The sequence below is a fragment of the Vulpes vulpes genome, chromosome 1 (assembly GCF_048418805.1).
Source record: "Vulpes vulpes isolate BD-2025 chromosome 1, VulVul3, whole genome shotgun sequence".
Taxonomy (NCBI): domain Eukaryota; kingdom Metazoa; phylum Chordata; class Mammalia; order Carnivora; family Canidae; genus Vulpes; species Vulpes vulpes.
Window position 1 is genome coordinate 32,331,730 of NC_132780.1, and position 14,746 is coordinate 32,346,475.

The following is a 14,746-nucleotide window of genomic DNA, read 5'->3' on the forward strand; positions in this document are numbered from 1 at the left end:
CTCGATGCCTATTGAAACAGGCCATGTCTGCTGGGAGAAGCAGAAAGCCCAGAAGAGTTCATGCATTGCTCCATAAAGATAATGAGCTCCTTGAGTCAGAAGGTGAATTGAAGCAACGGAGTTGACTTCAGATATAATTATGAACCACACAACAAAGATTCGGCCTGCAGAATTCACTGCATTGTTAGCCAGGCTGCATTTACAAAGTCATATCTCTGAAAGGATTATCATGAGTTTACTGAGTCCCCTGGAAATTTCTGGCAACTAACAAAGAGAAAATCATCCTGATAGGGGAGAGTAGAAGAATTCTACTTTCCAAATGTAAAAAAAAATCCTGGGGCTCCTGGTTGGCTCCACAGGAAAAGCAAGCAACTCTTGATCTCGAGGTTGTGAATTTGAGCCCCATGCTGGGTGTAGTGGTTGCTTAAATAAATAAATAAACCTTTAAAAAATGTAAAAGATTCCATTAAAAAAGTGCCAACTGAGATTTTTCCAATCAAGGGGGAGAAAATAAACCACATTAGACCATTTTCTGTAGGAAAGTCTATATTCTTCAGGCTATGAGAAATTTACTTCTAAATCTTCTGTCATTTTATGACATGACACTTGGCAAGACAAACTAAGGGGTGTCATGTTTAGGACATGAATCTCACCTAGAGGCACTATTAAAAAGAGTGAAAGGTAAGGGTGCTCAGTTGTTTCTGCTCTCATGTCCCAGTGAGTGGCAATGTCAAATCTCTATAGTTGTGGCCACCTTCCAAGTGTGAGAGTCATCATTGTTCCTTTCAACGATAACTTCTCAAAAAATCAGGGCATCTGCTTTATTCTTAGGGAGACTTAGAACCTTCACCCTGATGTCCCCTAATCCCATGCTATGTGGGTTTTTGGCCTATCTGAAGGGAGAAGTGTGAAGCCAGATGAAACTGTCAGCTCTTAATCAGGAGTAAGAAGACAAGCATCCTATATTTACCTTGGCAATGAGAGCCCGGAGGGTTGCAAAGCAGTGAGTCAGGTAGGTGGTGCTTTGATCACAGCTCAGAGAATTTACCAGGACCTTTAGAACACCTCCCAGCAGGCTGTCTTTACAGTCCAGAGCCGAGCTTGCCTAGAGGGAATGGAAGAAGAGTATCATTGAATCCCTGTGCAGTGCCAGGGGGCTGAGGGGTGAAGACATAAGTAGGCACTCTTGACAATTAGTACAGTGGTGCTTAGGTTCCATCTCTTTAGTCTAAGATCTTAAGGGTTTGGGAAGCCACCACATGCATTATCTATTACCATGACAGCTAAAGACCTATTTCCAAAAGATCCCAGATGCTTTGGGATTTATGCCCAATTCTGGGCTGCTAAACTCAGTTATAATGCATACCTCCCTCCAGCCCAATTAACAGCTCTTGGAATGTTCTTTCTTTGTATAGAAGACATGGCTTTCTTTGTGGGCTTCAAAACACAATGGATCTCCCAGTACAAAAGGGGCTGCTTGGTAGCAGCAATGTTTCTAAATAAAACAGCAAGACTAATACCACCAAAGATAATGACAAACAAGTGCCATTTCTTTGAGGGGGGGGACATTTTGAGGACTACTAGGTATATGGCAGCCAAAGCAGTGAAGGATAGAGACACAATCAGTATAATGCCAAGAATTTAAGATATCAAAGATACCACATACTTCTTGTCTTTATTTTTCTATAATAATGACTTTGATGTTAGACTGCTCAAAAGTAGGATAACTAAGGTTTCCCTGTGTTTCAACAATATCTCTTTTCCTAGCTCCAAAGAGCAACACTGGATCTACCCGAATCAGTGATTTCTTGCTGTTAACATGGAGGGATACATTGCTCAGGTTAGCCAAAAATCCATGATCACCTAGACTTCCTGGGAATTTTGGAAACATTCATTTAGGAGATAAAATTAGCATGGTAAGTGGTATTACTGCAAAGCTCACAGTGGTTCCATACTTTTCTGCAGCGGGGATGGCAAATTCATGGTACAAGTGACTTTCCTTCACCAATCTATGTCCAAAGTAGACCTCATTATGCAGACTTAGCACTTTTTTTTTAAACCTGGTCCAGTCAAAATCTTAGCTCCCATACTAGACATCACCATAATTCAACTGGAATTGACTTGTCAAAAAGTGAAAAACAAAACAAAAATCCTAGCTACCATCCCTATTCTAGATAATCAACCATAAGCCCACCATCTATGTTATAAAATTGATACACACGTGGCAGATTTAACTATGAGGGTCAGCTTGTCAAGCACCTAAGTGAGGAGTAAGTCAAAGAAGTCAGAAGAATGTTCAGTATCTCTGGAATTTGTAAGGTGAACACTATTGTAAATAGTAAAAAAAAAAAAAAAAAAAAAAAAAAGGCATTTAGGAATCACATTTACTACTTTCATGATTATCTATAAAGAATTCCTTATTAAACTCTAGTAAACATATTCATGTTGAACAGATCAGGTATATGTTGTCCTCACCTGGATAATGTTCTCTTGCATATCCAGAATGATTAAATTTGCTTCTGTAGCCAGATTGCCACTGATCAAGGCTTCTTGATCTAACTCTGCCTTTGTTCTAAGAAGAAAAAAAAGAAGTTAAATTAAAGAGCATATCAAACCTGGCCATATTCCAACGATGGCAATCTGTGCATCAAGGTGTAAAGAAACATTCTGAATAGCCAATCCTGAGGTAAGAACAAAGAGCTGGCCACAGGTAACAAAAGATTGCAGGGCAATCTTTCCAAGATTAGAGTCTGGTTAAAAAGATTTTCCAGGTCAAGTCTACAGGTCATCTGCAGCCCCACTATGATGAATAATGACGACAGTTACAGAAATAACAAAATGGGGAGAAAAGCAATTATTGGTTGCTGCTAGCAATGAGGCTAGCCAATCCGATTGCTGTGTGAAGCCTTGGGCCATTCCTGTATTTCATGCGTGAGAACCATCTCTAGATCTGAGTCAAGGGAAGCCTCTGCCACAGGCCAGGGGGAGAGCGGGTGGGATCTGAATTTGGCAAACAACACTACTGCTGGATTAGGAAAGGGTGGTGCCTCTAAACTGGGGCAGGGTAGAGTCAATCTCTTGACTTCCCAAAGACCACCCAGAGGCTGCTCAGTCAAGTATGGACCTTTTTTTTTTTTTTTCTCCCAGTGGACAGCAAAGTCACATTCCTGCGGGGCAGGTCATCTAATGTCCTGCTGCTGGATATTGAGGTTATCACCCACTAGGGAATGGGAGGGAATGGGATTTTGCCTAGTGCTACTTCTCAGTGAGGTTTCCATTTTGAGTAACCAGAACGTTTCAGGCACTAGTTCACGGATTCTCATAAAACCTAAGTGAAACTGGAAAGGGATATTTTGTATCATCTAAATTTAGTGGCCAGAAAAGGGAAATGTGAAGAATTCAGACAAGATTGGGGCCATTCAGGATGGTAGGGCCATAGACAAGAAGTGTGAAGAGTTCATTTTCCCAAGATGCCCCAGAGGCCTGTCCTTAATTCCCCTTCACCCAACAGTGGGAGCCCTGCCACTGCTTATATATAAGCCCAGGATCACCACTTAAGCTGTCCTTAATTCCCCTTCACCCAACAGTGGGAACCCTGCTACCGCTTATACACTACCGAGGGCTCAGAATGAGTATTTCCTTGTGTTTTAAATATTTTCAAGTGTAGGACAGGCTCTCTGGTGCCAAGGTGCTCTACACTGCTTCTCATTCTGCAAGTGGTAATATTTGTGTAAGAAAAGTGAAATATAAAAGCTATTTTTAAAAAACGTATTGGTAGATTGAAATTTTGAGCAGTGCTGTGCAACAAAAACATAATGAGGAACACAAATACCATTTTCTATTTTGTAGTAGCCACACTTAAGCAAGCAAAAAGAAACAGGTGATATTAACTGAAAGATTTTTATTTAACCCAATATAGAAAAAAAAGCTGTCAATGTATAATCATTATAAAAATTACTCATGAGATCTTATAGATTCCTTCACTGGTGCTAAATCGTCAAAATCTGGCTGATATGTTTTACTTATAGTACTAATGTGGCTACTGTATTGGACAATGCAGATCTCTATCTGGTTTTCATTTTTGTTTTCAAAGTTTTCCAGTTGTGGTAACATACATATAAAATTTCCCATCTTAACTATTTTTTAATAAAGATTTTATTTATTTATTTGAGAGAGAGAGAACAGGAACAGGGGGAGGGGCAGAGAGAGAGGGAGAAGCAGACTCCCCCCGCTGAGCAGGAAGCCTGACTCAGGGCTCAATCTGAGCACTCCAGGATCCTGACCTGAGCCAAAGGCATCAGATGCTTAACCAACTGAGCCACCAAGGTGGTTCAGTGATATTAAGTACATTTGTATTTTCATGCAATTATGACTGCCATTAATCTTAGTTTTTAGAAAGCCTACCAGCCAGTCCCATAACACACTGGTTCTAAAACTGGACTAACTGCACAACGGCATCGCCTAGGGAGTTTTACCAAATACTGATTTCTGGGTCCTAGTGCTGGAAGTTCTGAATTAATTGGCCTGGGGTACATTAATGAGCACTGGGAGCTTTAAAAGCTCCCCTGGTGATTCTAATGGATAGCCCGATTGAAAATTATTGCTCTACAAAGAAACAGAGCCAAAATCATTGAAAAATGATCTGAGAGAAAAAGGTGGAGGATGCCACTATTTAATTACAAAAAGTTTTCCAAATAGCTAAATGGAGTATAATGGTTATAATTTTACCATGGTTTCTTTTGAAAAATAAAACAGAAAATCCCACATCACCCTTGACAATCTGCAAAGGTGGATTTCTAGCCCTACAACGAGCAGCCCACGATGTAGCTCAGGGCTGGGAGCTGAATGGGGAGTACTGGGAAGCCACGCACAGAAAGGCTCAGTGTAGTGTTATTTCTGCAAGCAAAAGGGGAAGGTTTCTCAGTTTCCAAAATATCAATTTACATAGCCCAGGCCAAACACATCTGGTTAGGCTCTTCTCCCCAACTCAGAGAGTAAATGGCCTCTAACCCCTAAGCTGTTCTGTAGCACATAACTACATGCACATTTCTTTCATTCTGTTTTTTTGGGAAAATAGAGGGCTCATTGCCTGAACTAGAATTTATGGATTCTTAGTGCTAAATATCTTAAACACTAGTTCAGGGAACTCAGAGCAAGAATAAAATAGAATGGATATGACTAGTAAGAGTAATAACTGGGCTTTCTCAGTAACATCTATAATAAAAATATATTTATCTCCTTAACGTTTTAAAATAAATTTGACTCTCAAAGGTCCCATAAGTTGACTAGAATGATGCATTCTTGTGGTGACAGCAGAGACAGTAACTATATTTACTCATGAAACAGTTTCCAAGTCTGCTCTACCCTTGGGATAGGTGTTTCCTACCCCATGGAGATATGCTAACTCCACCTTGTCAGGTGTGGGGCAGTGTCTGTGACCATATACAGTTTTGCTCAGTGGACCCTGAGATTCATGGAGCTATCTGCTGTGAAGAGGAACAGCAGAAAGGAGCGGTCTGTTCAACATGTTTAGTCTCATGTCCTTATATATTCAAATTCTTACACAAATATATCTCATACCTTGCAAACCAAGCAGCAGGATTTTTCTTCTTTCATTTTTTAATATTTTTTGCTGATAATAGCATTCGTTATGTGTATGTATAGATACGTGCTTATATGTATATATGTGTGTATATGTGTGTGTATATAGAGAATAATACACATACCCATTGTAGGAAACACAGCAAAGTATAAAGAAGAAAACATCGACTACTTCAACATCCAAAGAGAACCATCCAAGGAAAACCACTGATAATAATTTGGTAAATTTCCTACTAGTCTTAAAAAGTATTTCCCTTATGTAGTTAGAGACTTAAGATTCTACTCCAAAATCAAGTGTCTATCCTGCTTTTGCTCATTTAACATCATTTCCTAAGCATGCCCCACGTCATGAAATTTTAATACCAACCTAACATTTCCTTACATAGTTTCCTAATCTTGAGCACTTAGAACATTTCCGTTTTTTTTTTTTTAAAAATGAGTAATAACTGACATAAATATCTCTGACTACACACTTTGTACGTGTGTCTGGAAGGGAAATATGAACTTGAACTATATGGTCTTGGGTGCCCTGTCCTGTCCCCACCAGCAGCTTTGGTCAAGCAATCTGAGATTGCTAAATATTGGTTTTCTTTAAGTGCTTATCAATGTGATAAAGTTTCAAGAGCTGTAAATCATAACTCCTTATACCTCTGATTATCCTGGGTCCCTGGACGAAGCGAATTTACACAGATAATGATGTTTCCTTTTCTTACCCTTAGAAGGATGTAGTTGTTTCAGTAACATAAGTAGCCTGGGAAAAAAAAAGAGTTTTGAACTTTCGGTAAAAGTGGCACAAAGTTGCTGAGTGACTCACTTATCTTGCTTCTCATTAGCTTGCCGCCAATGTGTCTGCTCCTTCCTCCATCTCAAATTTTCACTGAGGCCTGGAAATCGGTCATTCCCTAGGAGTTAAGAAATGCATGAGAGGAATTTGATTAGCATGAAGCCCTCTAAGATAACCAGAAGTTCCGTAACAAGCTCAGTGGAGTGGACTCAGCGCCGTGTCTCCGGCTAATTAGGGCCCATATCGGAGGCCAATGGGAGATGTGACTCAGCCCAGGACCCAGCCCCGGCCACCTGCTCTTTGACTGACAGCCCACAGCTTTGGGACCATTGCCTTTCTGGAGCCTTGTGGAGCCCATGCGTCATGAGTAGAGAGTTCTGATGAAACTGGGGTTCTCAGTGAATTACTGAAGAGGAGTGTGTGGGTGTTAACTGAGGGTGCCCACCCCCACCCCCCACCCCCCACTGAAAATGCTGAGCTCCCTTCAAGTTCCCAGCTATGTGTCCCATCACATAGGACGAGCAGTCACTCTGACTTTAAGCACAGTGACTAGACTGAGCGTGTCTGAGCACTTCGCTCTGTTCTACAGCAGTGAGTTCAGCCTTTTTGAGATCATTCCTGGCAGGGTCCCAGGAGGCCTGAAACACTCTGACGCCACCGGGGAGAAATCAGTTGTATTCTAATAATGCCCTGAATAATTTGGAGAGATGATTTTGGAAACAGAATTATCCAGCGTCTCATGTGTGCTCCACAAAGACAAGGCCAATACCCTGTGGAGAGGCTTCAACCTTGAGGAACCCACATTCCATCTACCCTGTGACTCACATCCCTCACAGGATGAGACCTGTACATTTGACAAGTTTTCAATGGAAGATGCACTGGGGGACATTTCCAGGGTTCCTGTGATCTCAGGACAGTAGCTTTCCCTTGCAAGCACACAGGGAACGTTCCATGCTTCATGCACAGAATCCTAGAACCTGCTTGTCTCTATTCTCCTAATATCTTAAGAAAGCAATGGTATGTGTATCCATGCTGTGAGGACATATCGCTTCACAAGGGGTGTAAAACTTGCTGACAGAGAGCACAGAAGGACAAAGCCATCACACCTGGAGCCCGGCAGCGCCGCATCATCTCCCCCCTGGCACCTTCCCCGCGGAGCAAAGCCTCTTCCAGCCTGGCCTTGACATCCCTTGACTTCTGCAGGACTTGGGTACTGACTTTGTCAGAACTCTGCTTTCCCTGGACAGGACAGAGGCAGAAGGATATTTAGTGTGGTGAGATCTCTGTCCATGGGGAGAATCCTCAAAACACAATACTCAGTGAGGAACAGCCACCAGTGTGGACATGTGCCACACGAAGATGCTGTTTGGGGATCCTATGGCTGAAATACTGTGAATGAGAATGGGGCTCTCTCTGCAGAAGGCAGAGATCTTTCCCCTGAGAAATGACCATTTCTAGAATGCTCTAGAATGCAAATAGGTTACGGATTTCAATACAGAAGTAAGAAAAACGAATAATGCCTCCATTCCCAAGCAAATGGGAGCAGCAGCAAGATCAACCTGAACTGGAGAGCTAAGGGCTGGTGTAAGGCTGAGCCACCTCGCACTCACTTTGTACTCGAAGCACGAGACACAGATGAAAAGGAGATCTAAGATCCTGTTGAGTTGCATGGATGGCAGGTCGGCAATCCACTTCCTGATGAGGCTCTGGTCAGCGTTTTTCATGATCCAGAGGAAGCAGATCATGAGGTTGCGGGTCATGTCGGCATTCAGCATGTTGTACTGCTTGTAGGGCTGCAAAGAGGCAGATGGCGAGATGGACGCCAGGGAAGGAGTAGAGCCATGGGAACCCCAAAAGCTTAGGGGATGCTAAGCTCTTAGAATACAGGCATTACACTTCTTCCCTAGCGGAGGAACTGTTTCCAGGAACCAGGCCTTTCCTGGCACAGGTACCTGTGTTCCCCAAGCTGAGGTCCTCAGCCAAGGGGTTTGTGTTGGGCAGTGTCTGGGCCAGGCTCTCGGCCATGTACTGTGGGCACTCTGGCTCTGGAGCAGTGTGGTCTGGTGGCCTGTCCTGCCTTGACCAGGCCCCCAGTTTCAATGGCTGCAATGGGGCTTCTAAGCTGCTAAGATTCCAAGTATTTCTCCTTCCAGCTGGACACCAGAGGGTTGAACTCAGAGCAAAGAACAGGACTAGCTAGGCTCCAGAAATATCCTACCTGCTCAAGAGTTAGCTTTTTTGTCACAGTCCAAAGTCTAGCACAAGGGCCATGCAGTGTTCAGTAAATTAATCCAATCCCTAATTTAGGGGTCCTCCATGCTGGGGCTTCAATCACAATTTATGCTTTCCTGGGGTCAGGTGTGGGGGCTCAGGCTATTTGTTCTAATACCTCTGTCCCAAGTGTTTGTTTTTGAGGGCTGACCGCACTTTCTTTTACTCATCAAATCAGGACAAGGAACAATATGTGGCTGCACCCTTGGTTCATGCAGCGTAGCTAATACCCAATTGCGAAATCGCCTATTTGTGAGTATACGAGGGAAATGTTGGGTTGGGATGGAAATGATAGGGCTTATGAAATTAGTTCAGTTTTTCTGAGTATACAAGAAGATAGGAAAACCTTAGCAATAACTTCCCAGGGAGGATCCCCCAATGGTGAACTTTGGGCATCTGAGCATGTGCCCTTTGGGCCAAATAACAACGTCAAAGGCATACAGAGCCTTGGGCAGCTAACTTTACATGTTTCAGTGGTGGAGGAGGTCATAAAATACAATATTTCTCAAACTGCAGGATGATGAATGATGTCACCGCTAAAATATCTTTTCTCTTTCTTACAGCCCTGTCTGCCAGCCCTTCTAGGGTCCAGGGGTGTCCTGAGGGTGGGGGCTTGCTAGGTGCTGGAGGGAAAAGAGGAAAGCCACCCAGCAGAGATGGTACTTGGGTCTAGATTCCAGGAGAGAATTGAGTGGAGTTCTCAGTAGTTATACCCCCTACACTGAAATGCAAAGTTAAACTATGCTGGGCGATGTGGTGCTGTCACTGCCTGCCAAAGGAAGAGTCAGAGCTCATCTGGGAACAGAGTTCTCCCCTCAAGAGCATCAGACACTGTATTCCTGGAAGATTCACTCTTTTAAGCTCAGTCTGGGCAAAATGACAGGGCTATACAACTCTGCTTAGGCTTCCTGGGGACTCGGAAAAGCTGAAGCCTTTTGCCTAAGAAGTACTCACCCCAAGCAACTGGGCCCTTCAATCATCTCTTTGCAGGCAAACATAGTGTGAATGACAAACACAGAATCAACACAGCTTGAGCCTCCCACCTGAGGGAGGCTTGGTTTGATCTTCTGTGTGCTGACCTCAGATATCCCAAGTTCACCTCTTTCTGGTGTTCTTGAACTCAGGCACCATTGAGACTGCCTGGATTTGATCTACCTTTACAGCCAGAACTGTCTGTCCCTGTGCTACCTCATCTGGGCCATCTCTCTTCTCAACTGCTAGCATCATGCTGATGCCTTTCAGGACAGAGCAAAGAGGCAGGAATTGCACAGCCTGCCTTTATACAACTCTGGGTTCTGGTAGGTAGATCGAAGAACAAGCCCATCAGAAGATGCGATAAGACACAAGACAAAATATAAACCAGAGAAGGGTGCACCAACATACCAAGGAAGAAAGCATTGCTCCACTTGTCTTCAAATTAAAATTATTTCCAGCTATGGCCAGCGCCACATTCTGGTTAATTGCACTGGTCCCTTCTTGTTCTTCATCTGAGCCATTGGCACGATTTTTTCCACTACGAGCATCTGCAACTGTAATGAAAGCATCATTGGCCTCACCATACAATCCAGCAATAGTGCTTCTTGGTATGTAAGGAATTGAAAATTTATGCCCACATAAAAAACTTCTCATTTCTAATGGCCAAAATGTGGAAGCAAGCAAGATTATCCTTCAGTAGATGAATGGATAAACTGTAGTACATCCAGGCAATGGATATGATTCAGCACTAAAAAGAAATGAGCTGTCAAGCCATGGAAAAGACATGGAGGAACCTTAAATGTAGGCTAAGTGAAAGAAATCAATCTGAAAAAGCTACATAGTATATGATTCCAACTCCGTGACATTCCGAAAAAAGCAAAACTAATACAGTAAAAAGTTCGGTGGTTGCGGAGGGTTGAGGGAGAGAGGGATGGCCAGGCAAAGCACAGAGGAATTTTAGGGTAGAGACACGACTCTGGATGCCATAATGATGGATCCATATCATTATATATTTGTCTAAACCCATAGAATTTACCATCCCAGGAGTGAACCCTAATGTAAACCTTGGACTTTGGGTGATGATGATGTGTTCCTATAGGTTCATCAACTGTAACCAGTGTGCGCCTCTAGTGCTGACAACATGAGGTGCTGTGTATATGTGGGGGCAAGGAGCATCTGGGAAATCTCTATACATTCTGTTCAATTTTGTTGTGAACATAAAGCTGCTCTTTATTTATTTTTTATTTTTATTTTTTAGATTTTATTTATTCATGAGAGACATTTATTCATGAGAGAGAGAGAGAGGCAGAGGCATAGGTATAGGGAGAAGAAGGCTCCCTGTGGGGAGCCTGATGCGGGACTTGATCCCAAGACCCTGGGATCATGACCTGAGCCAAAGGCAGATGCTCAACTGCTGATCCACCCAGGCGCCCCCTAAAGCTGCTCTTTAAAAGTCTTTAAAAAAAATCTTTGCTGATATGAAGCCAAAAACAGCATTTCCCTATATCTCCAACCCAATACCTATGGAGGGACTTGATACTCGTTAGTCACTAAAGTCAGCACAGTAATTTAAAGCCTGATGTTTAGTGGGGTGCCTGGGTGGCGCAGTCAGCTAGGCGTCTGACTCTTGATTTCAGCTCAGATCATGATCTCAGGGGCTTGAAATCAAGCCCTGCATCAGGTTCTGTGCTCAGCAGGGAGCGGGCTTGAAATTCTCTTTTTCTCCCTCAGTCCCTCCTCCTGACTCTCTCTCTCTCTTTCAAATAAGTAAATAAGTCTTAAAAACAAAAACTAAAACCTGATGTCCAGCATTATTGCTAAACTCCTACCATCATCTCTAGGAAAAAGCAGGCAGGCTTAAAAAATGAGACAAACTGCACAGCAAAAGATTCATCTAGAAATTGGTTTTTCAAATTGTAAAAATAAAATTTTCAAAGCTTTCATAACACTTTCCTGAAATATAATATTAAATAATTTTTTAAGTTTTTATTTAAATTTTAGTTAGTGTAATATTAATTTCACTAACTTTTATAAAGTGTGTAATATAATATTTTTACTCTATTCATATATTTTAAATAATGGCGATATAGAAAGGAACCCATAATTACAGAACTAATTGGTTCTTTATAAAATAACAAGCTAATGTCATGAATTTGTCAATAATGTAAAAAAAAAAATTTGTCAATAATGTATTGAATTTTAAATGTCTGAAATGAATGTTACTTTATTTTCTCTATATAACATAGACATACCTATGTTTATATGTAGGTCTAGATGTGTGCAAACAAAAAAAGGACCCATAACTTAAACGGTTGGTTTTTTAGACTACTACTAATCACACACAAAGTTTTTGCTTAAGCACTTTCTTAGCAAAGTGTATCACTTGCTACTGATGGATTCATTAAAAACTCGTATCTTGGGATGTCTGGGTGGCTCAGTGGTTGAGCGTCTGCCTTTGGCTCAGGTCATGATCCTGGAGTCCTGGGATCAAGTCCCGCATCAGGTTCCCTGCAGGGACCCTGCTTCTCCCTCTGCCTATGTCTTTGCCTCTCTGTGTCTCTCATGAATAAATAAATAAAATCTTAAAAAAAAAACCCAACTCATATCTTGTCATGCTTGTCAACACTGTATTTAGATCTTCAGTTTTTCAGAAAAATCAGATTGCAAATGGTATTTCCTTCTGCTAAAATTCTGAAAACAGAACTCAAATAATTTTAGAACTGTTTTTAAAAATAATAGCTCACTATTTGCATTTAAAGACAACCGAGTTTTTAAACAATGGTAAAGTGAATAGCATGTGGCAATTATGTAAGATCTGATAACATTATTAGGATTACATTAATTTGAGGATGCATTCTTACTTCTCCTAAATATGCACAGGGTCATGGTTGTAAAAGACAGAGGAATATAAACAGTTGCCACATAAAATGCCTTTGTAGAAGATCTCTCATTTCATCCTTATCACAACCCTAAGATGTAGTCATTGTTACCATATTTTTACAGTTGAGGAAAGGGGAGGGAAGGCATTGAAAGGCTGAAGAATTTTTCAAACGTCACATGTAGCAATAAATGGGCTGGAATTTGAATTCAGCTGTATCTTAAAAAAAAAATACTCTGGGGCACTGCAGTGGGTCAGTGGTTGGGCATCTGCCTTTGGCTCAGGTCGTGATCCCGGGGTCCTGGGATCGAGTCCCGCATCGGGCTCCCTGCAGAGAGCCTGCTTTTTCCTCTGGCTATGTCTGCCTCTTTTTCTATGTCTCTCATGAATACATAAAATCTTAAAAAAAAATAATAAATAAGAAACTATATTCTTCTTAGTGTATCAATCAAAGATTCCATATGTAATAGATGCGCTATATCACCTCAAATAATAGAATACTTTCACTGTTTTTCCACTTGTCAGGTACATCATGACTATAAAGGTCAATGTCATACATTGAGAAACCATTGAGACTTAAAAGGCTCAGAGGCCAAGTACTGAGAAGAGAAGCTCTAATCCAAAGTGACTGATGTGGAAAATCCTCATCAACAAGGAAGTTTAGGAGAATGTGTGCTAAAGTGGTTCCCCGTTTTGGGAACAAATGAGTCATAGGTATTTAAACGAAACTTTCTAGAAACTTTCAGCAAAATTCTGGAAATGGTCTGCAGGTCGTCTGCTGTGCTCTGGATTACATTCTTGGGGCACCTGGGTGACTAAGTGGTTGAGCGTCTGCCTTCAGCTCGGGTCGTGATCCCGGGGTCCTGGGATCGAGTCCCACATTGGGCTCCCTGCAGGGGAGGGCTCCCTGCAGAGCCTGTGTCTCTGCCTCTCTCTGTGTGTCTCTCATGAATAAATAAATAAAATCTTTAAAAAAAAAATCTTGAAGACAGCTCTGTTCTCAATCTTGGCTCAGTCAGGCACTACCAGAGAATGCTCACCCCCCGGGCCATGCTTGCTTCTGTACATCCCTTACCCATTTTCTGTTCATCTACATTCCCCCTATGGGGATTGGTGGGGGATCGGACTTTCCAACTCATCATCACTAGATTTGTTTTAGTTGTTAGTGATCCTGGCAGTGGCTAGGTTGTGTTGTTGGGGAGAGAATATTTAGTAAAATTTTGCAAATACTTCCAACCCACAGGCATCAAGATCTGTCCAAGGCTCTAATCCACATTGTAATATGTGAATAAACTCAGGAGGTACACGAACTCCATTAAGACAACTTATCCTTTCCTCTTGCTGAAAAATGAGAGATACTGACTTCCAACCCCAAAATCAGCCTCTTAGGGCCAAAAGCAAAATTCCTCTGCCCTGGTAGAATTTCCTAAGTTTGAAGACGCCATATGTTTTTGGTTGTTTTTTTGTTTGTTTTTTGGGTTTTTTTTGAGAGAGAGTGAGTTCGAGTTGGGAGGGGCAGAAGGAGAGGGAGAGAGAGAATCCCAGGTAGGCCCCATGCTCAGCACAGAGCCCGACTCAGGGCTCCATCTCACGACCCTGAGATCATGATTTGAGCCAAGATCAAGAGTTGGATGCTTAACTAATTGAGCCACCCAGGTGCCACATCATCATGATATATATTTTTAAAATTTATTTATTATTCATGAGAGACACACAGAGAGAGAAACATAGGCAGAGGGAGAAGCAGGCTCCTCAGGGGGAGCCTGATGTGGGACACAATCCCCAGACCCTGGACCACGTTCTGTGTCGAAGGCAGAAGCTCAACCGCTGAGCCACCCAGGTGTCCCCACACCATGATACTTTTTTTACATGGAAAAATTGTTTAGGATCATTTGAGTCTGCTTCTTTCCTAAGCCATTCATAAGAGAAAAGAGAAGGAACACCTTTATTTCAATGCCTTAGAGTGGTGATCTCCCCAGGGAGTAATTCTGTTAATATTTCATCTTTTGTGATATATGGTCTACAAAGTTCATCATATATCAGCAGATGAGTGAATGAATAATGAATAATTTCTAAAAGAAAAACATACTATATGACTATAGTCCTTTAAAAAAACAAATGAAAACCTTATTGGGACCCCTCCAAAAAAAACCCCAAACCTAAAAAAAAGAAAAAAACAAAACAAAAAAACCCCCAAACCTTCGCAAACCCAAAAACTCATTGGAATCTATGTGAAA

At 41.9% G+C, this 14,746-nt stretch overlaps 1 protein-coding gene across 3 annotated transcripts in view; it reads right to left on the reverse strand.

The window, feature by feature from the left end:
• DOCK8 (dedicator of cytokinesis 8) overlaps window positions 1-14,746 on the reverse strand; it is a 227,655-nt gene that overhangs the window by 30,872 nt on the left and 182,037 nt on the right. For all 3 annotated transcript variants that reach the window (XM_072762059.1, XM_026001584.2, XM_026001585.2), the window contains 6 exons: window positions 10,040-10,185; window positions 7,996-8,178; window positions 7,492-7,624; window positions 6,416-6,503; window positions 2,476-2,572; window positions 971-1,105 (listed from right to left, as the gene is read on the reverse strand). In XM_072762059.1, coding sequence (XP_072618160.1) covers window positions 971-1,105; window positions 2,476-2,572; window positions 6,416-6,503; window positions 7,492-7,624; window positions 7,996-8,178; window positions 10,040-10,185 — 782 coding nt within the window. The remainder of the gene's footprint in view (window positions 1-970; window positions 1,106-2,475; window positions 2,573-6,415; window positions 6,504-7,491; window positions 7,625-7,995; window positions 8,179-10,039; window positions 10,186-14,746) is intronic.